The 27,408-nt window shown below is 39.8% G+C and overlaps 1 protein-coding gene across 6 annotated transcripts in view; it reads left to right on the top strand.

Annotated features, from left to right (window-relative positions):
* Positions 1-27,408, top strand: part of ZNF704 (zinc finger protein 704) — a 219,946-nt gene that overhangs the window by 18,266 nt on the left and 174,272 nt on the right. For 5 of the 6 annotated variants that reach the window (XM_073794551.1, XM_073794553.1, XM_019926282.3 and 2 more), the window contains one exon: positions 26,909-27,150. In XM_073794551.1, the coding sequence (XP_073650652.1) occupies positions 26,909-27,150 (242 nt within the window). Of the gene's footprint in view, positions 1-22,359; positions 22,408-26,908; positions 27,151-27,408 lie in introns of all 6 variants that reach the window. The other variant, XM_073794552.1, reaches the window with a different exon arrangement.

Here is a 27,408-nt window from a genome sequence, read left to right as displayed (position 1 = left end):
GGCTTAACAAAGTCACCAAAGAAATTCAGTGGAGAAGTCTTTTCAACTAACGGTCATAGAGAGAAAAGAAAAAACCTCTATCCCCACCTTGCACCATACACAAAAATTACTTCAAAATGAATCATATATATAAATATAAAAGCTAAAACTTATAAACTTCTTGAAGAAAATAGAGGAGAAATCTTTTCAACCTCAGGGTAGGTGAAGAATTTCTAGACAAGAAAGCACTAACTATAAAAGAGAAAAAATTAATGAATTAGATGTTATCAAATTTAAATATGTATGACCATCAAAGGACACAATTAAGAAAATAGATTAATAATTAAATAGATTTCCTCTCTTATTACTTTTACCTGGGAATATCCAAACATTGCATTGATTTTTTGCTTACTCTGTACCAGTCCCTTTGCTGGATGCAGAGGATATACTGTTGGACAAGAAAGATGTGGTCCTCATGGAACATTCAGTTTAGTGGGAGAAATAGACAACCAAATAAATAATTACAATATGAAATGACAACTGCAAGGATGGGAAAAGTATAACACTCATATTATGGTTTTCATTTTACAAATGTAGAAACCTGGCAGTGGTTAAGAATTTACTAAGTTGCAAAGGCAGTCTTAGCTCATACTTGCTGACTCCTATTCTCCCCCTTGCCCTCCACCTTTTTTTTTTTTCTTTCCATTCTAAGCAAAGGGAGCAGAATTTTAAACTTAAGCTTAGTGGCCAGGATCAAGTAGCAAATGGTATTCACGCTTTTAGTATACTAGGAAGAGAAATGGAATTGTAGCTATTTAAAGAAATTCCATTTCAATGTTGCTGTTTTAAAGCCTTGTTTTAAAGTTAGTTTTTCAGACTATGACGTCGACATCAAAGTTAGGCAAGTTTCTCAAAGGATATTCTCTTGCTGTATAGTGCCCAGTGAGTTGCAAAGGAGAGCTCTGTGCAGGCAGCCCGTCTGATCTTTGCTTTGGTAACTAGTTTTGGTGTATCCTTTTTTTAAAAGTTGGCAAAGTTAACAGGAAGGTGCTGGGAAGCAGAAGTAGAGAAAAATATAGGACTTGGAGCATCTCACTTGGGAGAGAAGACTTTACGTTTTAAAGTAAATGTGTAATGGGAAATGCATGCTTTTGTCGTCCTTTTTACCCTTGCATTTGTGACAACAAAATATTTATTGTGTCTTGTGCTCTTACAGTGCTTTGTACTCTTTAGAATCATTTCACATACAGTACCTTTTGTATTTCTTATGTTTTTGACAGTCACCATCATTTCAGTTTAATCATGAGGCAACCCTGGGCAGAGGTTAAATGGCTATTTCAGGATGACTTCATAAACAACTTTGAATCCTTTCTTTCTGATTTTCCCCCTGTTTTTGTCTCATCTGCCATATATTTGTAGATTTTCATGTTTCATTATGACTCATTCTTGCTTTAGTCTTCTGTTTTCCCATGTCGAACTAGTGATACTTATCTTGTCTCCCAGTGACTTCCAAGCCATCATCGTCTTTCCTTCCTCCAAAAAGTCGTATTATTCTGACTTTCTCCATTGTTAGTGGTACCAGACCCCATTAAAGATACTTGAGTAGGAGTGATTGCTCAATAAACGTTTATATGCGTAGAAAATGAAAGAACAAGCATGCCATTGTACATTTTCTGTTGATTTTCCTCTACCACCTTCCTTCTCTGTATCTCATTTATTACCAAGCCATATTTATGTTTTCTACCATGTTTTTTTCTTCCCTAATAATTACTCTCTTTATTCCTATAGTATCCTCATTGCGTACTTTCTGCTTCCATTCCCTCCTCATTAAAGTCTGTTTTCCACAAACCTGCTAAAATAATCTTGGGTTTTATGTAACTTTTTCATATCATAGAAGTAATATTTGTCCTTATAATTCACAAGTCCCCATAAGAAGAAGGAAGGAATTAATAATCACCTAGAATTCCACTCAACTTTCACCTTGCTGTGTATATTCTTCCGGACCACAAAAATGATATCATTTATAGGGAGATCACTTATCTGGCAACCTCTATTCTTGGTGACCTACCTTAAAAGAAAATTAAGCTAACAATGCCTGAGGAACTGAAATAGATGTAAAAATACAGCTCATATGTGTTTAATTCAAATCGGAAAACATTTATTTAGGGCCATGGTATACAAAACACCATGCTAGGCACTTTGAGGGCTCAAAGGTAGCAACGATTATTTATTTTCTAGGAATAGTCAGTCCAGTGAGAAGCGCCAGCCTGTTGCCTTATTCACGCTTAACACTCAGTCCCAACAAATGTGGTTATGTGGTTTCTTGGCCCACAGCAAATGAAAAGTTGGGAATGAGCAGAAAGAGAATACATCTCTCCATTAACCGTCAGTGTCCTGAGAGCAGCAAGCGTAAAACTGATGTTGATGGAGCATATGGAACCTATATTAAAAACACTGTGCAAGAGATCATATGAAATAAAAAGTTTTAAAACTCTGGATCCGTTTAACATAGTGGCAAGGAGTTCCTGAGGGCATATCACTCTATGTTACAGTTTAATAACCTTTCTATAACATTGTACCATCAAGCGAAGTTTGTTATGCTCAGTAGAGAAGCAAGAAAGCAACTAATACATTTCTGAGACATTTACAACAAAAATTATTAAAATTTATCAGCCAAAGCAGTAGAAACTTCCTCTATTAAAAATTGATTTATGTGGCATAAGTGTACTAACATTGTTAGGCTTCTCATTTTTACCATGAGTACATCAGTATGGAGGTACGTCCCCAAATAATTTCATTCATCCCCAACAGTTGTCTAAGGGTCCTTGTCACCAAAGCCCCATGTTGTTTCCCTGCCCTTCCTTTCCAGGTGCAGATCTTAAAGATACAAGAGGTGATATTCTAACCTTAGTGTCCAGAGTACACTGGACATATAACATGGAGTGCGTTTTTTCAAGAGGATCCCTATTGACTGAGGGCACTGGATTTCTTTCTTAGCTATTGCTTCCCAAGTTGTATTGCCTTCTAGATTCACCTACCAGAAAAGTAAGTCCCACCCTACATAGCTACTAGCATACAGGATTCTGAACAAGCATGGCTTTTCTCTCTCAGCTCTTACTTCTAAATGGGAGTCCTGAGAGATCCCTGCCTGGGTCAGCTGGAAAAAAACAAAAATGTCCCAGCCTGTGTACTTGGCGCATGCCTTTTTCCTAGATCATGAGAATAAACTTGCCTCTGTTTTCCAAAAACGAAACAATAGCCTAATCCATCAGGCCAATGGTTGGGGCCAATCAGGAAGCAAGCCTGCTCAGTGTGTCACCTGCTTTATGTCAGGCGCTTTCCCACGGTCCCCACCTGAGGTGTTTCTGTCAAATAGGGGAAACAAACATGTTTGCGATATTCACAGTCCAGCCTTTTGAGTTCTGTAAGAACAAGCTCAGAAGTGTTCTGGGAACACAGAAAGGGGGAAATGACTACTCACGGGAGTCCATGAGGGCTTTGGAGTAAATGATGTTAGAACTGAGTCTAAAGGGTGAGAAAGAGATTGTAAAGTGAGAAGGGGGAGAATGCCACTCTAGGCGAAAAGCAAAGCAAAATAAAACAACAGCGGGAAGCACAGAGCAAGTGCAGAGACCAGGGGACAGGAAGGAGCCTGGTGGAAGGACAGGGTGAGGGTGGCAGGCCTTAGAGCCAGACTGCATCCGTTTTGCTGACTTTACCGGTGACATGCCATCATCTAAGAAGCATTTCGAGGTTATAGGGAGATTTTTTTTTTTTTTTAATTTTGGAGGGAGGGGGATGCTTAAGTACTTTTTATCCCATGCATGTATTATACATGATTTTTAAGTTGTGTTTCTATAAATACAGAAATAATGAGCCGTGGAAAGATTGTGATAGCCTGTCAATTCTGAAAAAAAAAAAACCCAACAATGTGCAAACAGTGAAGTTTCTATGTTAGAGGATACAAACAGAAAACAAACAAACAAACAAAAAAACCCTCATGGTGTGGTGAGTTTAATCCCATACCATGCATGTGATATAAAGCAAATAATGGGGCTGTAATTTAAAAGCAAGCCACAATAATAGTCAAGATTAAGAATGAATTTCTATCCAGTACATGATTGAAAAGCAAATATAAAGGTACAAAGTCAGCAAAGTTACCAAAAAAATGAGTAGGAACCTGAAAGTTACCATTGAATATGAATGCAAAAAAATATTTCCGAAAAAAAATATTTCAGGAAAAACTGATGTGAAACACAGCAAAACAAACTGAATGGAATCCTGGTATGTGATGCTCATGGAACAATAAAAACACATATTTTATCGGGCAAGAAAAATTGATTTCTAAAAAGAAACATATTTCAGTGAACTTTAAAGCTATATAACAAGCTCCTAAAATGGTAACAGAACTATCATAAAAGTTTTAATCTTCATCCTCAGAGCTGAAAAGTCCATCATCTTCAGAGCCAGGTAAACAGAGCCTGAAAATCCACCATCATTACCAAAATCCAAATCATTATTGGAACTCACTGCAGTGCAAAATTAGTCAGCCCCCTATGCAGGTTACCACTCTCCAGTTCCTTATAGTGTTTTGTTGCAAAGTTTCTACTGTTAAGATGGAACTGAGTATTATAGTAATGCCTTTGTCATCATCTTTGGGCCACAGATTACAATAGTAATAAATTTAAATCTTAAGTGTGAGGGAAGTAATTAATTCCACCTCAGATGAGCTGGACTTATTTGTTGCATGTGGCTTATTTCTGTGAAGAAAAGGACCGACCTGTGTCTTTCCTAGGATGTTTTGTGTTGCTGGGCTTGCCACTGAGGAGGGCAGGGGCAGGGTAGTGCAGTGGTGTCTGGTAACCAGTAGCTGGTGATTACCATCTCCTGTGGCGGTCCACCTTCTGCCCATAACATGGTATCCTAAGCATAGAACATATTTGGAGGTAAATCTGGGCATCTGAATAGAAGTCTCTTTCATACGTGTTATTGCATATAAATGAGGTTACTTGCCTTGAATTTGTTCAGATTTGCAGAATTGTGTGACAAATATAAGTCTGTACCTTTTTTCTCTGAGTTATTATATTCTTCTTATTATATATATTCTTATTATATTTAAGATAGAACCGTATAATACTTAAATGTAGTACTCACTTATCCCCTTAATATTATTCCATGTATCCTCAACTACAGTTTTAGCTGCTTGAAGGTACCTTTATTATTTTAATCCCCCAGTATGGGGTGGGACAGTAGTGATTGATTATTTTATTATTTGTGTTAAGGACTGTGGCATAGTGGGAAATTCAGAGGCCTAAATCTTATTTTTAACCTAGCTCTTAACTAAAAGATTACACTGTAATCTTGAGTAAATTTCTTTACTGCTTGTTCCTTTGTTCACCTGTAAAATGGGAGTAGACTATATATTTTTCTTTCTTACATTTTTTAACTTTAAAAAAAGCTTTAAAAGATAATTGTAAATTCACCCACAGTAGTTCTAAGAAATAATACAGAGAGATCCTGTATATACTTCACCCAGTTGCCTCCAGTGGGACCATCTTGCATAATTCCAGTGCAATATCACAACCAGGAAATTGACATTGATAACAGTTCACTGACCTTATTCACATTTTACCAGTTTACATGCATCTGTGTGTGTGCGCAACATTGTCACATGTGTAGATTCATGTGACCGATACCACAGTGAACATAAGGAGCAGTCCCATCACAAGGATCCCTCTTGTTGCCATTTATTTATTGATTTATTTAGGCCATGTGTGGTCTTAGTTGCGGCACGTGGGATCTTCATTTGTGGCATGTGGGATCTTTAGTTGTGGCATGTTGCCCTTTTATAGCCACAGCTACCTCTTTCTCACCTCTAAATCCCTAACCCCTAGAAACCACTAATCTGTTTTCCATGTCTATAACTTTATCACTCAAGAATGTTATATAAATAGAATTGTATAGTCTGTAACCTTTTGAGATTGGCTTTTTTCATGCAACATAATTCCCTTGCGATCCACCCAAGTGTTGGAGGAGGTCATTGAGAGGATGTGACCACCGGTTGACCCCAGAGTTGGACCTGGGCCATTGGAGGCTCCTCACCCCCGCCCCTGTCCTTGGGATGTACATTCTGCCCACTGTTTGCACACTAGGAGCTGTTTCAAGAATGCAGCCTTAAGAGAGAAAGGTGTTGCTGAGACCACCTGGACTAGATAGTGGCTGAACCCAGTTAAGGCCTCTGTACAAGCTCTTAAGATTCTGGTGGGTGTGTGGAGATTTAGTCATCTTGCAGTCGCCCAAGGGAAGCCTCCTGTGTAAGTTTCCTCGCTTATTAAAACCACCACCCAACAATCTGGAGTGGCTGCCTCTTTCTTCTGTCTCTCCCTGCCCTCTGTATATGGGGACCAGTTCCAGATTTTACCTGGGAAGCCCCCAAGGTTTTGAACGAACCCCAAGTAGTTGCATGTATCAGTAGTTTGTTCCTTTTAATTACTGAGTGGTATTCCATGGTACGGATGTATCACAGTTTGTTTAATTGAAAGACATTTGGTTTGTTTCCTGTTTTGGGCTATTATGTATAAAGCTACTGTGAACATTCATGTACACATTGAATTTGGTGTACACTTTGCTGTATACCTGAAACTAACACAACATTGTAAATAAACTATACTTCAATTTAAAAAAAATTAGGGACTTCCCTGCTGGCGCAGTGGTTAAGAATCTGCCTGCCAATGCAGGGGACACGGGTTCAATCCCTGGTCCGGGAAGATCCCACATGCCGTGGAGCAACTAAGTACATGCGCCACAACTACTGAGCCTGCGCTCTAGAGCCTGTGAGCCACAACTACTGAAGTCCGTGCGCCTGGAGCCCACGCTCTGCAACAAGAGATGCCACTGCAATGAGAAGCCCGTGCACCACAATGAAGAGTAGCCCCCGCTCGCCACAACTAGAGAAAGCCCACACGCAGCAACAAAGACCCAACGCAGCCATAAATAAATTAATTAATTAATTTAAAAAATGAAAAAAAAAAAACTTTGCTGGGATTTTGATAAACCTACATTGACAACTTTACTAGGTTGGGTCTTCCAATCCACTGCCTCAATATGTCTCTGCATATATTTATGTCTTCCTTCATTTCTTTCAGCAGTGCTTTTGAATTTTCAGGAAACAGATTATTCTGTATATGTTTTTGCTAGATTTATTTCTAAGTATTTCGTTTTGAGTGATTGTAAGTGTAACTGTGTTTTAAATTTCAGTTTCCATGTGTTTGTTCTAAGTATATAGAAATGTGATTGTTTCTTGCATTGTTAATCTTGTATCCTATGATCTTGGTGAGCTAGATTTGGAGTCCTTTTAGCTCTGAAAATCTAAAAGTACACTGACTAATTATTCTTCATCTCCAATGAAGATGGAATGAGTGGAAACCAAGTTGAGTTTCTCTGGAGTGGAAACCAGGTTAAGTCCAACCAAAGAAGAACTTATTAACCAAAAACAGGACCACTTCAATAGACCACCTAGAAAATGCCTCCTTCTCTGAGAGTTTTGACAGTGCTATAGTTAGCTTTTCATGGAAGACATACTGCTTGGCTTTAGATAATCTATTTAGTTCCCCAGTAAACCCCAAAGATCTCTTGATTCCTTTAAAAATGGTCTGGTAACAGTATCCTCAAAGTAGGAGAATTAAGACTTGAATATGTGTGTGTGTGTGTGTGTGTGTGTGTGTGTGTGTGTGTGTATTAGGTCTCTTTACTTTAAAATCTGGGTTACTCAGTAAGTCTGGAATGTTTTTTAGTTGTACCCTCCAAAATAAATATCAATTATATTTTAAAGTTTCTGCTTAGGAAATAAATAGTTGCTGCTGGAAACTACATGCACGTTTCACTCACAAGCACCTGCTAAAAAACACCAGTGAAGAGTATGTAAGTCGTTGTCCATGAAACGAGTCCCTCAGTATGGCCCTGGATTACGTTGGTAGGGATGCAGATCTCTGCAAAACCAAAAGGCTGAGCTAGTCATGCATGATTCATGAACAGCGTTTCCTGATAACAGTCCAAGGTAGCTTCGTCCTGTCCTTCGAAAGCTTGAACATCCAACACATAAACCCAGCAATATAGAAATCAACAAGACATTCTTTATTTCATTTATTTAGTATTACTATAAACGAATAGTGCAACACAGTTTTTGGTGTCGCAGAGGTTAGGGGTTCAGGCATTTGACTTTAGCAATTAAAAAAAAATCTTCTAAAATTAAAGCACATACTTCCCTCCCCACTGAGGATGAACATGGTGACTTAGGAATATCAGGTACTGGGGTTTTAATGTGGAGACTCTTATGTCATTCAGAGTTATTAACATCTGAGTGAAATGGCCCCTAATTGCTAAATTTTGCAGATTTTTTTTTGTGTGTTCTTCCTTTGGGGGTATTTGGTTGTGCCTCTTCTGCTTCAAAATCTTACTTGATAATCAAGTCTAAATTCATGATTCTGAGGATGGTTTCTTATCATCTTACTAACAGTAAAGCCCACAGTCTTGAAGACTGATGGTTCCTTTCTCAATGCTGAGAGACCTTCCAAATTCTTGGTGATGTTTGTAGAAGTCTGTGTCTAGACGTGTGGCGTACTTCTGTCCTTAAAAGAGGAACGCAGAGTATTGGAGTATACCAGCTCTTTTTTGTTCTGATATAAGCTAGGCAATTAGTGAGAGAGACGCAAACAGCACAAGTCACATCAGCACCACTTTTAATCATCAAGTGCTTGAACCTCCTAAGTGTAGCCAAGACCCTTCTTATCAGCAGGGTCAGCTTCCGGTGTGAGGAAATTGAAGTGCAAGTGCAGGAAATGACCTGCATTAGATTTGGCATCGAGAAGGCCCTACTGATGACTGTGTTTGCCTAGAGCTCAGTGGGATCAGAGTCACTACAAAAGCGAGGAAGGGTGTGGCATAGGTGCTGTAGGGCTATATATTATGAAGTAATATGTGTTCTTCTATGTATATTAGGTTTCGGTGGTCTTAAGAGGCTAAAAGTTTATTGAGGAGAGCATAAATATATGATAAGCAAATAGAACAGAAGAGAAGAATATAGGTCCTCTGTAGATTCCATTTGTAAATCTTTATGGTAAGCACCTCAGGGGCTCCAGGCTTTCTTGAAATCAAAGTCAAGAAATATTTCACATGCAGAAATAATTTTTAAACTGAGGGTTTTGATCGTCTCCACATAAAATTTTAATAGCCTATTTAGCTTGGAGGTAGCATTTTAAAATTTAAACTCCAAGATGAAGTAAAATGAGAAAAACAGCTTTTGTTTCCTGCCTTCAGATCTTTAAATGCCTTGTCAGATCCCTGACTCCCAAAGTGGGATGGTAGAGCCACCGCTCTGCCCGTATTTGGAGGTTGTAGGAGGGAAGTAAAGAACACAAACCCTTCTCACTGGTTCCCTCTCCTTCACTTCTCCCCCAAATCAAACCCGGCACCCACTCCTGTTGATTTTACTTCCTGAGTATTTCTCAAGTCAGTCTCCTCGCCATCCGTGCCATCACTATCCAAGCATCTCTCCACTAGGCTGTTGCCTACAGCCCCCTGGCTGATCTCCCTGTGTATTAGGGTTCTGCTGCCATTGTAAGAGGTTACTGGACCACAAGTTTAGTGGCTTAAACCAACACAGATGTATTCTGATTTGGAGGTCAGAGGTCCACAGTGGTTCTGACTTGGGTAAAGTCAAGGTGTTGTCAGGGGTGGTTCCTTCTGGAGGCTGTAGGGGTTGCAAGATCCTTAATCCCATCTGCAGAGTTACTTTTGCCGTATAAGGTAACATTCACAGGTTCCTGGCATTAGCATGTGGATGTCTTTGGGGGCCATTATTCAGCCTACCGTATCTTGCATCCACTTCGCCTCTCTGCTGTTCACCTTGACACTGCAGCCAGAGCAAATGGCACATCTGATCTATAACCCTTCCTCTTCCCAGTTTAAACCCCATCCATGAATTCCATGATCTTAGGATCAAGACCATAGTTTTTACCATTCCTTGCTAAGGCTGCCATAACCAAATGCCATAGACTCTGGTACTTAGGCAACAGAAATTTCTATTCTCACACTTCTGGGGGCTCGAAATCCACGATCAAGGTTCTGGCAGGTTTGGTTTCTTCTGAGCTCTGTCTCTCCTTGGCTTGAAGATGGCCACCTTCTCTCTGTGTCCTCACATGTTCATCCTTTGGTCTGCATGTTTTCTCTGTCCCAATCTCCTTTTCTTAGGAGGACACCAGTCATATTGGATTGGGGCCCACCTATAAGACCTCATTTTGTATTAATTACCTCTTGAAAGGCCCTGTCTCCAAATACAGCTACATTCTGAGGTACTAGGAATGAGGATTTCAACATATGAATTTGGGGCATGGGGGGACACAATTCAGCTCCTAACACATGGTCTAGCCCCCTCTCTCTCGTGTCCTCATCTCATACTCCACACCATGCTTTACTCTGGTCTCCAGCCTTACTGACTCTCTTTCAAGTTCTTAAGCTCGCCGTGCTTTCCTGACACAACCACCCATCACCTGGTAGCTCCACCTCTCATCAGACCTCAGTCCATCCGTCACTTCCTGCTACGGACTGAGTGTTTGTGTCCTCCGCCCCCAGCCCCAAATTCATATGTTGAAGTCTAATACCCAATGTGATGGTGTTTGGAGATGGGACCTTTGGGAGGTATTCGATTTGGATGAGGCCTTGGGGTAGAGCCCCATGATGGAAATGATGTCCTTATAAAGTCCGGCGCTCTCTCTCTCTGCCACAGAGGACACAGCTGTCTATGAACCAGGAAGCTAGCCCTCACCAGGTAGCAAACCTTCCAGGGACTGGATCTTGGACTTGTCAACCTCCAGAACTGTGAAGAATAAATGTTTAAGCCATCCAGCCTATGGTATTTTTGTTATAGCAGCACAAACGGACAAAGACGCTTTCTCAGAGTTGTCTTCCCAGACCTCTCTGATTTTTCACCTTTCATGTGCTCATAGCTCATATACTTCTCTATCAGAGCATTTGTTGCAGTTGTAATATTATTTATGTTTGTGTGGTTCATTTATTTCTGACCCCCCTTCCCACTGATCTCAAGCTCCATGGGTATAGCGACCTTTGTCCTTTTTTAATGTATGGCTATGTGTATTTATCACTCTTATCTCTTGTGCCTACAGTACCTGGTAAAAATATGTGTTAAATGAATGCCTACTTTTCAAGCAAACACTCTTCTCAAAGGTCTACTAAAATACCTTTCTTTCTTATTATCACTAGGAAAAAGGAGATGGATTTATGTGTGGGTTGGAATAAATATTCAAGCTTTCGAATTTTTATCTCCTTTAAAATCTTTTATACAACCTCTTTTAGAAAGTGTTCCAGGAAAATGATCTTTAAATAAGAAAATTAAGAGATGTTTTAGTTGGGAATTAATGTATTAACATATACTTTAAAATTGTGTGTTATACAGAGATACAGAAGGTGTTTATATAGTGTCTATCACTGGTCTGCTGTTTTCCTGGAAGAATGTACATGCTTCTGGCTGTAAACAACTTATTTGCCTTTTGAAGCTAGAGAATAAATTGTGGCTTATTCATATTTTACCTTTTTCCTTTAACAGAATATCCTATAAATAGCTAACATATGAACAAAAGAGTTCAACTTTTAAAAACCTGAATGTGTGCTCTTTGACATTCATAAACATATGACATATGAATCATTTGCTCTGTGTAGGGTCCTGTGATAAGTAGTATTTGGCTGCCAGCCAAGTTTCATTTCTTCTACTAGGGGTGTCAGGGCCACATGGTTGTGTTTATCAGGTGAATTTTAGTATACCACGCCTGTCAAACTACTTACAGAATCCCGCCGTCTACAAATTCTGTCTTTGAAAGTAGTAAATTAGATGCCACCATTCTAGAATATACGTTCCTCTTTCATTAACTTAGTAAAGTTTATACTAACACAAAGCTCCTGTTTTTTAAAAAAAAAACTATAAATTGAATTAATCCATAGGCTAAATATTTTTTAAAAATTTTCTTCCATATGATTTGCAGCAGTAAACAGCCATGGATACGTTTTAATATACGAGATACGTTTTAGCAACAGCCAAAGTAGAGTTGTCTTTTTGCTCATTTCTTGAGTTGAAGATGAAAGCAGATGTCTGCAGGTGAGAAGTGAACCTCTATTTGGCATGTTTTCTAGCTTGTAGGCTTGCCCTCTGTGTCTGTTAGGGAGACTCGTGCAGGATCCTGTTGATGTGAAGAAGATTGCTACTGTTGTTGAACAAGGTTTGGGATGTAGAGCAGAGCAAGGGATGATGTGCTATCACTGAACACTTCCTCTTCCTTCTTCCTGCCCTTCCTGTGCGTTCCTGAGTAAGGTTAGAGTTGAGGAAGTGGGATGGTTTGGACCATATGGTCAGAGACACTGATGGCACCCCACTGGGCTCACTCCAGGCAAAACTTCTAAGGGAGAGATGGGTTTCGTTATCTCTTCCTGGGTTTTTTTTTTTTTTTTTTTTGCTATTTCTGTTTTTCTTATGACCCGTTTCCCACTCAAGGCTTCCAGAAGCCTTACCTACCTCTAGCTGCCCCTGGTGACCCAAACTCTTCTCTCTGAGCAGAGCCCCATCTCCCCCACCGGAACCTCCTGTTTTTGTATGTTTGCGTGTCCTCTGATGCACTAAACCTGTGTCAGATTGCTACAGTACTTTGTCTTTCACTTCCCAGCACACTGGATATTAACTAGTCTCACAAACTAATTCTCAGTAAGGTATTGCCAGAGAGAAATGATGTCTATTTACCGTGCATCAGTCACTTTACTAGATATTCCCCTTTGGTCCTTTCTACCAACCTATCATCCCTGTGTTATAGGTGAGGACCAGACCTTGAAGTGCAGACAGGTTAATAAACTTTCCCCAGATCAACTACCTAACAAGTGGCAGGACTGGGATTTGATTTCAGTTGTACATGATTTCACAACAAACATAGACTCCTTTTCCTGGTTTAGTTATAGTTTAACCAAGGATGCTGGGTTAATGATATAATGAACCCTATGATTTAACCCTATTGATAATATTTCTGGCATTCTTAGCCATTGGAACGTATATCTCAACCAGGTATCTTTATGGCATCTTCAAGTTGTATCACATAGGTAGTTGCCTAATTAAATGATGTTTTTAAAAGTTTTATAGCTATAACTAAGAACACTAGTTTATTAGCATTAATTTTTAAATGGTATGTTAAAATTATGAAATCTTCTTTCTTATTTTATTCTCTCAATAACATTCTGAGGAGCTAAGAGTAGAAGTGGGTAGATTAGACCAGAAGTTATTGTAGTAGTCCAAAACAAAAATGATGGTGGCAATAAAAACAGAGAAAAGTACATAGATTAAAAATATGTGTTGGGGGTAGCAGATAGAGGCGGCTGCAAAGAAAAAAAAGAAAGAAATCCGGAAACGTGTGGTGGCATGGCAATACTGTACATTGGCTCGTTCAACACCTCTGTATCCCCTTCGTATATTATTTTTCTGTGCTGCTGTAGCTGGAACTTCCCAGATACCTTGCAGCTAGAATTCTGTGTGACTTAGGTTCTGTCAAAGCAATGCACCCACCTGAGGCATGTGACTAGGCACAAATAAGGCAGTGAGGGGTAGCCATGTACAGAATCGACCTTCTGGCAAAACACAGTGTCAGAGTTTCCTGGCGCTGCAGGAGCATCTGTTGTGGGAGTTGTAGCTTTCGGTACCTGTTGTCGCGTGGTACTTCTGCTAGTTCAGACTTGGGATGTGGTCAGACCTTCCTCCCGGCTCTGTGCAGTTGAACATCCCAGCCTGACTCTCCAGGGTTCTTAAAGAGTCTGTTGTCTTGCTCTGCAAATAAGAATTGGCACTGGGGCTTCCCTGGTGGCACAGTGGTTGAGCGTCCGCCTGCCGATGCAGGGGACACGGGTTCGTGCCCCGGTCCGGGAAGATCCCACATGCCGCGGAGCGGCTGGGCCCGTGAGCCATGGCCGCTGAGCCTGCGCATCCGGAGCCTGTGCTCCGCAACGGGAGAGGCCGTAACAGTGAGAGGCCTGCGTATAGGAAAAAAAAAAAAAAAAAAAAGAATTGGCACTGGTCCTGCTATCATAAAGCCAAGAGAAGATGATGCTTCAAGGAAGCTAGTTGTGTTTAGTACTGAGAGAATGGAAATTTTAAAGTATGCATTTATTACATTTAGTGATGTACTCTGTATAGTTCACTGTGACTCTAGCAAAAGCATGCTTTCTTTTTGTTTTGGAGGAAGTAGAAATCAATGACAATAAGCTGAAGAGTAAATAGGAGGCAGGGAGTGAAGACAGCTCATGTACACATCTCTACTGATAACTCGACTTCAACAGGGCATACAGCAGAGGTGCAGTCGTTGAGGAGGATCAGAAGTCCAAATAAGGTGGGTTCTTTTTTTAAAGATAGGGGATACTGGAGAATGTTTGACTGCTGATGGGAAGTATCCAGGAGAGAGGAGAGAGCAATGAGGGCAAAGACCTGTGAGACCTCGAGTCAGTTACGTAGTAATTTTAGTTTTAGTTTTCTTATCTATAGTTTTCTTACCTATAAAGTTTGGTTAATAAGATCTTCCTCTTAGGATATTTTGGGACTGGAATGAAATAATGTATATGAAGAAATTTTAATGCAGTGTCTTGTACTTAGTAAGGGTTTAATAAATGTGGCCATTGTTATTATTCCTACTACTTTTGCTGTTGTTATTGTCTTCTGTATACTTCAGAGTATTGTGAGTATGGAATCACTTCTGTCTCCAGATTTTACAAGTCTTCCTTTCGGCTCCTATAGGCTGGCCCCATTGCTGTCTTATCATCACGTAATTACATTAGTTAAGCAAACATTTACCAAGCACCTTGAATGTGCCAAGTGTGCATACATCAGGTGTCTGGGATACAAAACTGAGCAAAACTTGTTCTCTGCATCCAAGTAGCATCTGGACCACTAGAGGAGAGGTCTAGGGGAAGCATGACTACCTTATACAAGTTTTATATTGTATCAGTCAGGGTTCTAACAGGAGCAGAACTGCTAGGAGGTATGTGTGGGTGTGTGTATGTGTGTTGTATTTTTTCATTTGTACGTACATGCATGCACACACACATACAGGCACACATTTGCTTATTTATTATAGCTGGCTAAGCAAGCCTGAAGTCCACGGCCAGCAAGGCAGGAAGGAAGGATCGTGACCAGACTGAAACCCCACGAGCACACCTTTCTATCTTAAGGTCTTCCTAAAGCTCATTGTCATGGGTTAGCCCAGCTCTTCCGTTGAGCCATCTACCTTCTTATGAAGGACTGTGTTGAAGTGGAACGTATTTCTCTCTCATGTTTCCATCTACTCTCTCATACACCTGTTGGACCTTTATTCTAAAGAATTAAATTTATGATAAGCAGATTTACAGATTTATTCTAATATGTACTGTTTAATTTCTTGAATACACTCTAGCTGCATTTATTAGCAGATTTTATTTAGTCATCTGTGCAGCTAGTAGAAGTAATTGGCTGTCTGTGAATTAAGAGCCACATGCAATCTAAAATGTGAATTCATTAGCTTTCAACTTGAGTTCTTAATTTCACCTGCTGTTTACTGCGCAAAGGAATGACAAATTGTATTTAAATAAAATGTATATTTAAGGAAGAACACTTAGCAACTGATAATTCTTTTTTACTTAAAAGCTGCTTCTTAATCTGCTCTGAAAATTAAAGAGGTTGTGTTAGCCTGTGGCAACCACCGATGAACTGGAAATGCTGCATTTATAGTTCTTATTGCCAGAGGAATTCAAAGCATTGGGTTAGTTAGTCCAACTCTTTTTGTTGCAAGAAGTTGAAACCAGCTCAGGTTTTGCAAAAAAAGAAAGGTGGGGTGAGGGGGGGGGCGGAGATTCTGATAATGAGGCGGGAGATGCAGGTGTCCAGGCACAGAGGCGTCCTACAGACAGTCCACTCAGGCTCAGGGTGGACAAGGACTTGGGGGGCGGGGGGATGAGGCAGCTGTCAGACGCCTGGTCTGTCTGAGGACCTTCCTGCCCTCTGTTCCTATTTCTCTCCAAAGTGTTCCTCACTCTTTCCTGGTTTCCTCTACTTTCTCACATGCCCGTGGCCTGACCTGGTCACCCATGCTGTCACTCCCAGCCACTAGTACTAATTGACATCAGTTTCTGGTCTCTCAGATTAGGTTCTTGAAAGAAAGGATTTTCTTGGTCCTGTTTGTGCCCAGAGAAATTGTGCATTGTCCTTTTCGAGAACTGATTTGTCCTTTAATTTATACGTATCAGGAGTACATTCTCCAACTTACCAAAAAGTTCTGTTCCTACCACTTCTGGGAAATGTGTGGTTTGGTCAGAAAAATCATGTTTTAAAGTCTCATTTGATTCCCAGGTCAATGGCAAACAACCATATAAACCCATGAAGAAAATGAACTCAAACACATTGCTTGAATTGCCAAGAATCTCTTCTTTTTTGCTGTGTATGTTTGTGCCTAGGATTCAGGCCAGGTGGGGACAAGGTTGCTCAGAGACCCTCAGTAGGGGAGGAGAGGAGACTTCAGGGAGATGGGGATGGGCTCCAGTAGGCGGCCACAGAAGAGGCTCTGTGAAGTATACAGTCTCCAGAGTAGCTCTCTGTTTCGTGTGATGGGCAGAGGAAGGTTCCAGTGAGAGGAGACTGTGAGATTCGCCTGGGGCGAAATTACAAAGAGGAAAGGTCAGAGACAGTGATGCCTATTTTGTGCCCAGGGGCCCCGGTCCTCCTGGCAGTGGTGGTGGGCAGTGGCAATCGTGGGCTCTATGTGGCAGTCATAGCAATTGATATGGACAAGTCTTCCGTAGGTTAGCTGCCCCTCAGCAAAACAGCTGTCTGTTCTCCTTCAGAAAGAAACTTCTAAGAAAATACTTCAGGTGGGACCCAAACCCTATCAGCAGAAATAGTTACTATGAACCAAATGTGGAAGAAATGAAAGATGACATTGAATTTCATATTGTTATTCTTTTTATTTTTATTATTTTTTTTGCCGTACGCGGGCCTCTCACTGTTGTGGCCTCTCCCATTGCGGAGCACAGCCTCCGGACACGCAGGCTCAGCGGCCATGGCTCACAGGCTCAGCTGCTCCGCGGCGTGTGGGATCTTCCCGGACCAGGGCACGAACCCGTGTCCCCTGCATCGGCAGGCGGACCCTCAACCACTGCGCCACCAGGGAAGCCCCATATTGTTATTCTTGACTATAAATGTTAGAATTGATGGGGAGAATAAGTGGCCTGGATTTGCTATGAGCCTCAGATAGGTGTGGGAAGTGTTTCTGGGCATCCCTGGGGACCAGACTGCTCCATGTCCTGCCCCTTATAGGAATCTCCACTCCCCAGGAGTTTTGAAAATTATAGAACTTTCTAACTGTGACTTGGTTGTGAAATTCTGCCTTATCTCTCTACAGGTTTGTCCTGGATTAACTGGGCGATATTTGTAGAAGGAAAGTTCAGAGTCCCTTAATTTAAAAGTAAAACAAACCCTATTTTCTTTATAGATTTTATTATACAATAAAGATCGCATTCCTGGAGATAAAATCCTCCATGAAATAAAATTCAACACTTGATAAGGAAAGGAGTAATATAGGCCATCCTGTAATTACTTCTCACCTCTTCTCCAAATTATAGCACAATTCACTCTTTCCTTCTTGGTAGCTTAGGAAATTTCTATTGAATATGACCCCACTCTTTGCAGGTCCAGGAACTTGGCATCCATCCTCCTCAGATTTTATTAGTAGGTGCTACCCTATAGCACATATAATCACCTAAAAATGCATTCATTTATTGACTCCCTAAATGCCTATTGAGGGCACCCTCTGTTTCAGATACTCTTCCAGGTACTGGAAACATCAGTACACAAAATAAAACTACCCTCGTAGAGCAAGATTCTGGCAATGCAGCCTGGACAATAAACATAATAGATAATAAATTATGCAGTTTGTTGTAAGTGCTGTAGAACAACAGTAGAATAGAATATGGGAGATGAAGAGTGGGAGATGCACACTGCAATTTAAATAGGAGGGTCAGAGTTGGCTTCACTGAGAAAGAGATGTTTGAACAAAGGCTGAAAGGGTGAGGAAGCCAGCAGTGTGGATGTATTGATACGAAGGAAGAACAGTCCTGGGAGATGGGGCAGCCAGTGAGAAGGCCTGAGGCAGGGGTGTGCCTGGCCTGCTCAAGGCCAGCAAGGGTCGAGGGAGAGGTAAGAGGGGAGGCAGGAAGTAGGAGAGGGTAAAAAGAAGGATTTGGGGGGGCCAAACCAAATGGGGCCTTGGAGGCCATCGCCAGGACCTTGGCTTTTATTCTTTGTCAAATGGGGAGCCACTGGAGGGTGCATGATCTGACTCTGGTTGGTAAGGGACAAGGTGGCTACTGTTATTCAGAAGGAACTGGGGGGTGGGAAAGGCATGGCAAGGAAGGAGACAGGGATCCAGGGAGGAGACTATTGTACACATTCAGGCAAGAGATAATGGTGGCTTGACCAAGATGGTAACTGTGGAGGTGATAAGAAGTGACTGGATTCTGTATATATTCTGAAGGTAAAGGCCACAGGGTTTTCACATGATTGGGTGTGATTGGTTGAATTAAACTCTGACTTATGTAAAATAAATGGAATACCTAATTACTGTATTAAGTTCAAAATTCTCTATACTAAAGTTAAATCCAGTGAGGTAGATCCCTATTGATATTTCCTCTCTCTCCTTACACCTGGTTGGAAAAAATACACAGGTGACTTTAGCCCGGCTTGAAGTTAATATTGAACTTTATAGAAATAGGTATTTCCATTCAGGATTGTAGAAAGGATTTTTTAAAATACGCAGTTTGTTCTCACTTGCATCATGTTAATAGAAGGCTTGAAACTTCAGCCAAGTAGTCGTCCACCAAAAATGTTTGCAATAACTTTCCTAAATGTGTGTCTGACTCATCTGCCATTAGGCAAACCAAGTCATGCTTTGTTGAATATTAAACTGTCAAGATATTAGAGGTGAAACGTGCTGTAGTAAACCCGGCGTTAACAACACTGATCGCTGCGGTAGTGTAGCTGTGTGGCTGCCATCACGGTGAGGGTCTCGGCACTGTCGTGCTGAGTTTTACTTCTCGCACCATCATCACACCAGCGAACCAGAATGATTTTCACCAGCTAGTTACTCTGTCTTGGTATAGAGAGATAATAAACTTGAGGGTAAAGCAGTCAAAAAACACTTCATTGTTTTCAGAGGGCTAAGGGAATAATATAATCAAGGGACTAGCAATTGGAAGCAATTATTTTTAAAGTGTTTCTACTACAGCTATTCATTAGGACTGGATAGATTTGCCATCCAACTTATTTTTCTGTGTACATAGCATGAAATTTGAAGCATTTAATTTGAAGTGATGAGTAAAGTTCTGTTGACTGTTTTTGGACACAGTCTTTGTCAGTCGACTCAAGAGTCTGGTCTTTCTTTGACCATGACCCTTAGTAGTAATATTTTAAATTAACTTAAAAATCAATTGTTCCTATTATTAACATAACCTTTGCTTCTTTTGTAGCATGTTTCGAATTCTGGGAGTCTGATTACGTGCTCCACACTGTAGTTGGCGTGTCATTGTCATCTGTTACTAAATATGTATATTTATGTGTTTTGAAAGCAAGTTTAAAAAATAAATCCTAAGGTGGGGAAACACAATCTGAAATAGGGAAAATTCTCTTATAGTTTGTCAGCTGGGACTGTGTGGTTGCCTGGTGAATGCAAGAGTCTTAAAGCGTTGCTTGGCCAAATGGACCATTCACTTGCCTCCCGTGGCTCGCTCTCCGAGAGTGGTTTTTGCTGTGGCCTGAATTTCATTTCCTTTTCCAAAATTTCTATACTACTTTCTTACTATTCAGAAAGCCCCAGAAGGCAAATGGGTTGACTTTTTGCAGATTATTCCTGGAAATCCAGTTAATCTCCAGAGCCAATTCCTCAAATCTTATTGGGTTGAGATGAGTAAGTGAGGACAGTTTCCAAGAGTGAGTGTTGACACATGTGTTTTGGCATCTTATTACCGTATATTCATGGGGAGGGTGTTGGGATTAAGGTAGCCTGGAATGCACTTGAGTGTAGACAGAAGGAAGGATTGACCAAGCAAGTGGACTGATGCTAGAAGCCATTCTGTTTTCTGATGTGCTGTTAGAATCCTCCTATGGAAACCAGATGTTTTTGTATTGAGAAAAGCTGACGAGCTTCAGTCCAGTTTACAAAGGACACCATTTAGAGAAATTCAGGATTGAAATAGATACTGTTAACTTCTTGTTTAAAAAATTGCAATTTTCCCCAGTATATCATATTTACAGTTAGGCTGTTTATCTTCATTTAGGAAAACAAAAGCTGTTCGTTGGAATAAAAATTTTGAGTTTTATTTGTCAGTTAGCTCAAGCTTTGTCCCCTTGCAGGAAATTACACTGGATAAAGCGTGTGTCTGTGATGTGCTATTGAAGGGCTTCTGTGTTGGGTAGGAAGAAGGAATTCAATGGTAGTGCTTGTAATACAGGATAGCTGAGAGGTGCTGGTAAGCAAGGAAAGTAATAGTGCAGTTGGATGGATCATTTTAAGTAATTCATTTTTCCCCTTTAGTATGTGCATATATACTAGTAACTGAAAGCTAAGTAGAAGAAAAAGGTATTAGTTATATAAATGCCAGATTCTTGAGAAACTTAATTATGTAAAAATGATGTGTATTTTTTTTAGAACAGAATAACTTTATAAATTTTAAAATACCAAACTATACACGAACATTGTAAAAATTGCAAAATTGGACTGTAATTCTGCTTCCAAGGAGAACCATTCTTAACATTTTGGAATGTCCTTTCAGAATTGTTTTCCTCTTTATATATATACATCCCTCCGCCCCGAGATTATATTGCATAAACTCATTTGGATTTCCTTTTTTCAATTAATGTATTAAATGTCTTTCCATTTCAATAAATAAAGAAATATGTCTTTGTTTTTAACTATACATTTTATTTGTTCATATTTAACCCCAAATTTATTGATGGATGTTTAGGGAATTTGCATTTTTTTAATATTGTAAGAAATTCTGTGCTAAATATTCTTGTGTGCTTTTCTAGGTAATTTTTTTCCCCTTAGATGTAGAATTGCTAAATCAGAGGGGTGCACCATTAAATTCGCTGCCTTTTGCCATGCTGTCCTCCTTCAACATGTATATCCCTACCAACAGGTGTTGAGAGTGCCAGTTCCCTCATATGTTGACCAGCACGGAGGATTATTCCTCCTACTTTTTGTGAACCTCTAAAAAATTCTCTTTGTATTAATTTTTAAAATTTGAAAACCTTAAAAAAGTAAAAAAATCCCCCATAATCTCACCACTTGGAAGTTGTGTGTGTGTCTGTATGTGTGTACGCGTGTATCTAATTATACAAGAAAAGAAGTAGAAGAACCTTCTTGGCCCAGAAGGTGTGTAGCTTTTTAGCAAACTACTTTGTTTTTGAAAAGCAGTGAAATCACGCCTAACATGCTAGTCTGCAACTTACCTGTTTCTCTTAGTAGATCATGAGCAAATGTGTTCCTCTTAATAGATTGTGGATTTATTCTGATGCCCTTCTTTTTAGTGACTTCATGGTTAAGTCCATTGTATGGGCGTTCCATAGTTTGTTCCCCCATAAAGAAAATTTTGGTTGGTTGAGTCAGCAATTCGAACCTCCACGTTTTCCTACAAAAATGCTTGCACAAGTATAAAGGTACATGCATACATACAACAAGGATATTCATTGTGGCATTATGTTTAACGATGAAAAATTGAAAAATACCTCAATGTCTGTGAGGAAGGGATGGGTTAAAAAATATGATCCTGTGAAATGTTATAGTATTCAAAAATTTTTAATATAGTACAACTAACATGAAAAGATGCCCATGATTTATTGTGTATTGCAGAGCAATACATGCAGTATAAGCACATTCATGTTTAGACACTCCAGACAGTATATATACGCAGATAGGTATTTAATGCCTTTTAAGTAAGTTGAAGTTTTGCAGTAAATTGTTAAAAGCTATTCTTTCTAGGGGTTAGACCTGAGGGTGGGGAAGAATAGAAAACTGTCCCCATTTTATTTTATACACATTTTTACTGAAATTTTAACAACAAGCATATATTTTGTAGTAAATGAACATTTGAAAAAATGAAAAGTGCATTCAGATTCTATAGGAATAGTGCAAAATAAAATGTTTATGTGAGACTAGGTAGTCTCTGAGATTCCACCTGCTTAACAGATTATGAGTCCATGAAATCACAGTCAAGTAAAAAGTAGTAAATCTTTCTTATAGATACAAAATGTCTCATTCACAGTGTGGTGGAAGAGTGAGAAGAAAAGAGGAAGAGAGAGTAAACCATAAGGTCAGAATGCGGTCAGCCAGAAGCAAGAGTGGGCACCACTGATCCTGGTTCCGGAGGAGCACGGAACTCAAATTCCTCTTCAAAAGGGCTCTAACACGTATTTAAGAGAAGCTATGGGGGCCTTAAACCTTCTGTTTTTTAGATGAAATATGCCCAGATTTCTCCCAATAAGATCCTTTGTCATCCTGATCACCCTGCTGTGTTTATTCCGATTTGTCAATGTCCATCTTGAAATTTGACAACCAGAATCATATTCTACTGCCTTCCAATTTACAGTCTTGTCACTGTGGGATACAGTCAGATTAACCCTTCCTCATGCAGGAGACACTTTAAAAAAAATCTAGACTAAGATTATTCCCAAACCTCTGCCTTGTATTTTCTCCTCGAAATTCCTGGTTAAGAGTTTTGCTGTTTTTTCTTCATTATTTGCCACCTAGGGCTTCTAGATTTGGGGCATTTGTTTGTTTTCTCTGGTTGTCTTCTATTGTTGAACCTTTGCCTCCCCTTGAGCTGTTTCACAGAGAGATTTCTCAGATTTCCCCAACTTTTCTTTTAACAAAAATATCAGCTCATGTGAGTCACATCATTAATTGATACCGGCTTCAAGGAAGGAAGCTAACTCGGCCCAGGCCCTGCAGATCACCAGAAGGGTTTCCTTTTGTCACCAGGGCATTGTGCAAGTTGGGAAAAAAATAAGTAAGAGTGCCCTCTCTGGGCAGATGAAGTACAAAAAGTTCTTCTCCGGGTGGATGAATTAGAAAAATGTCCCTTTTCCATGGGTGAAGAGGCCTGGGGACCTGGCTTGAGTGGGGACTGGATTTTAGCTGATCTTTCTTGTGTGCAGGGTATAACAGCACAGCTACTTGCAGCAGCCTGGGTTGTCAAGCACCTCGTGGCTGCCTCTTTGTGGCACCGTTTCCCAGTTTCTGGTCCAGGTGGTTCTTGGGGAATATACTTTCTACACCAGTTACTCCTGGTTTGGTTCTTTCCTCCTTTCCTTTTTTTTTTTTTAAATCAACAGTACTATCGAGGTATAATTTACATACCATAATATTCATCCCATTGTAAGAATACAGTTCAGGGATTTTTGATAAATTCATAGCATTGTACAAATCACTACAGTCTAGTTCCAGAACATTTCCATCATGGCAAAAAGTTCTCCGGTGCCCGTTTGCAATCAGTTCCTGCTCTCAACCCCAGCCCCAGGCAATCCCTGGTCTGCTTTGTGTCTTTATGGATTTGCCTTTTCCGGAAATCTCATATAAATGGGCTCATATCTTCCTTTATCTGCTTTCCTCAGCTGATCTGCTGGAGGTGCAATGGCTGCCCCCTTTTACTCCTCCTCCAAACCCTCACTCATCCCTTCCTTTCCATCCTGCCTCAGCATTCAAATGGGCTCTATTACCTCCCATCTTAGAGCATTCTCCTTTGTCCAGCATCCAACCCAGCCACCACCCTATTTCTCTGGGCCATTTCTGAGCCCATGTCTTAAGATTTGACTTCATATACTTGCTCCATTCTCTTCTCTCCGTGTACTCTCCTTTTAAAAAATATTTTTAAATATAATATCTGATATGAATAAAAGAACATTAAAAAGAAACTATAGGGGCTTCCCTGGTGGCGCAGTAGTTAAGAATCCGCCTGCCAATGCAGGGGACACAGGTTCGATTCCCTGGTCCGGGAAGATCCCACATGCCATGGAGCAAGTACACCTGTGCGCCACAGCTACTGAGCCTGCTCTCTAGGGCCCCAGTGACATAACTACTGACCCCGCATGCTGCAACTGCTGAGGCCCACGCGCCTAGAGCCCGTGCTCCGCAGCAAGAGAAGCCACCGCAATGAGAAGCCCGCGCACCACAACGAAGGGTATCCCCCGCTCACTGCAACTAGAGAAAGCCTGTGCACAGCAATAAAGACCCAACGCAGCCAAAAATAACTAAATAAAATAAATTTAAAAAAGAGAACATGTAATATACATATACATTTAAGGCATAGTGATATAATGAACATCTACACCTGTGACCCACTCCTTCCACCAGCCTTACAAACAGTGGAACCTATGACTCAAAGTATCTAAAGTCTCTTGCTCACCTCTACACTTTTTTCTCTTCTTTGATCATTTCTAACTCATTTTAATTCCACTTTTAAAAAGGAGTCTGGGCTAAGTAGTCTTTGAAATTCATTACATTGCTAAAATTTCCTGATTATTATTGAGAGATTAATTTTATGTTTAGAATGTATTATGGAAGATTTATAGCTTACATTGTTGAATATTACCATAATTTATTTTATTATGAAGTCTCAGCTAAGAGCATGACATACAATTATAATATCATTTCTATAGGAAGTTTATTCTACTTTGTATTAATTTGCTTTAGATGCTGGCTTTTTTCCCCAAATATTTGGAGCTAAAAGCTAAACTTTCTGTAATGTTCTCCCTCAACCCTCCTCTCTTTGGATTGAATTCATTTAACCAGTCCAGTTGACCCCAAGGGAGGTATGGATGTCAATTATTGCTACAACTTAATACTAATGACTACTTAAATATTTAATTACTGTAACACTTGACACTTAGGGAGAAACTATTTATAATCATCAAAACCACGCCTTTGTTTTCATCTTTCATGCCTGGCGTTTGGCATATTCCTGTTGTAACATCGCTGGGAATGAGCTGCTCTAGAGGTGGAAAAAATGCCTCCCTCTCTCTTCCACCTCCAGGCAGAAGAAGTTGCACTGAAAGTGATTAGTGATGGATATTTTAAAAATTTATAATTACATTAGTCAGTTTTCCAAACTACGTTTTTATTGAAAATTTATTGCATTTTAGAAGTGTGAAATATTTTCTTATTCCTTTCTATTGAGTATCGATGTCATTTAAACAGTTAGCTCTTAAAAGCACTCATTTTTCTTGGACTCTTACTTTGCTTCATTAACTAGTGCATTCTAAGAAATATGGTAACTCTTTAATGAGTTGCAAGTAGACCCAGGTGGCTGACCATTGTCCTGTGGAGCTGCGGCTCGGTCTGGCAGGAACACCATGGAAGATACTCTCTTTTTCCTGACAAGTGCAGGCCAAGGAGAGCAGGGAGCTCAGTTTAGGGCTCTGTGTTCTTGTGAAAGATACATTCCAGCCAAGGCAATCCTGAGGCACAAGTCATCCCTGGGCTCGGGAAGAATACATATGTGAGCAGGTCCTGTGACTCCCAACACACATATACTTCAGAGTTTTCCTTTAGTCTGAGAGTTTCTAGTCATTAATACCATACTTTGCCAGTCTCTGCTGTTACTGGGCCCACATATTCTCATTTTATTCTGAAGATGCTGTATGTTTATGGCTTTAGCTCCTATTATTCTAAATCTGTTTGATCACATGCTTTGTGCTTTTCCTCCTAACTAAAATTAAAAAGAAACAAATAAGCATATCCTCTATTTAAGTGGGCGAGTGAAGCTTTACTGACTATGTACACTGACTTCATGAAAGGGAGAGACTGTCTCTGGACCTGTGAAATGTCTTATAGATGCCCATATTTTGAAACATACTCTGCTGATGAGTGAGGCTCTGGGTTGCCAGATAGTCTGGTTCTTCTTTGTATACTTAGGACTTTAACAAGTTCACTCCAGACCTCATTTACAGCACCAATGACATTACAAAATCCTTTTTCTTTTTTAACTTTAGTCTCCTTTTTCAGTCATCACAGTCCTAAAATCTGAAATGTTCCTTTTCTATCGATTCACTTTTTGTAATTAGAATTTCATTTCTTTTTTTATGAAATCAAAAGTATCTTCTCTAGAAAAATACATATTTTTCTATTCTTCTACCAAATTTGTCAAACTTTATAAAATTATAGGCCTCTTTATTTTCCTTAACCAGTTTTAATTCCTTGAGGTCTAAATTCATATTAGTCTTAAACTTTAATCACCATTGCATTTAGTAAAAAATCATAAGAAAAATTAATATGACTTTTTAATTGTCATACTAATGAAGGATTTCATTAAGATCTTAACTGCTATAAATAAAGGATAAAAAACAATTCTTCATTAGATAAAGAGTGTGGTTAAGATCAGTATCATAGTCAAAGATATAAGGCTTGATTTTATATATATAGCTCTCTTCATTAAACATAATCAGCATGAAATATTTAAGAATTTATTTACTTAATTGAGTTTTCTCAGTTGTAGAAGAGAAAACAATAATGTTTTAAATTTTTAGATTTTTCTAAGTCTCACGCTTTCAAGCCTTCGAAGTTTTTGCACATCTGAAAGGCTTTTCTCGTGCTTGCGATGCTTCTTGTTTGCATTATGACAGGTGGTGCCTCAATTGTGCATTACTTTGTAATGTCAGTTATTTGATTTCTGTGTGACTTTTTTCCCATTTAAACTATAAAATCTTCAAGATGAACAGGGACAGCAGAGTCTGTGGTCTCCCGTCATGGCCATCTGCACATAGTCATGCAAAGCTGATATTTTGGGTGACTAAGAATTTTTGCATTTCATTTCACAGGTGGGGAGCATTAAGCGGGAAATGGCCTTCACATTTCAACCAGAGGACTTAAAACGTGACTCTAGTAAAAAACTGTCTCATCAACACTTGTTCCCCTTGGCCATGGAGGAGGATGTGAAAACAGCAGACACCAAAAAAGTCAACCGAGTCCTTGACCATGAAAAAGAAAACACTCGCTCCATCTGTCTCCTTGAACAAAAACGAAAAGTTGTTTCTTCCAATATTGACGTTCCTCCAGCAAGGTAAGGGACCGTTAGACCTTATATGTGTCTGCTCCAGGAAGTCAGTGGAGAGCATGTATAGTCTCCGCCGTATCTCTCTAAAGTATAGACTTAGGAAGGTTTTTCTGCCAAGAACATTTTTCTGTTGCTTGTGTGAAGTAGAGCAGGTGGCCGTGCTCTTCAGAACTGACTCAGGCTGTAGTAGTTGGAACTACTGTGGCTCTAGAAAAGAATGTTTTATTAGATTTTGGCAAATGAACAACAAGAGCAAAAGAATAA

The sequence above is a fragment of the Tursiops truncatus genome, chromosome 17 (assembly GCF_011762595.2).
Source record: "Tursiops truncatus isolate mTurTru1 chromosome 17, mTurTru1.mat.Y, whole genome shotgun sequence".
NCBI lineage: Eukaryota > Metazoa > Chordata > Mammalia > Artiodactyla > Delphinidae > Tursiops > Tursiops truncatus.
This window is presented reverse-complemented; position numbering and strand designations above follow the sequence as displayed.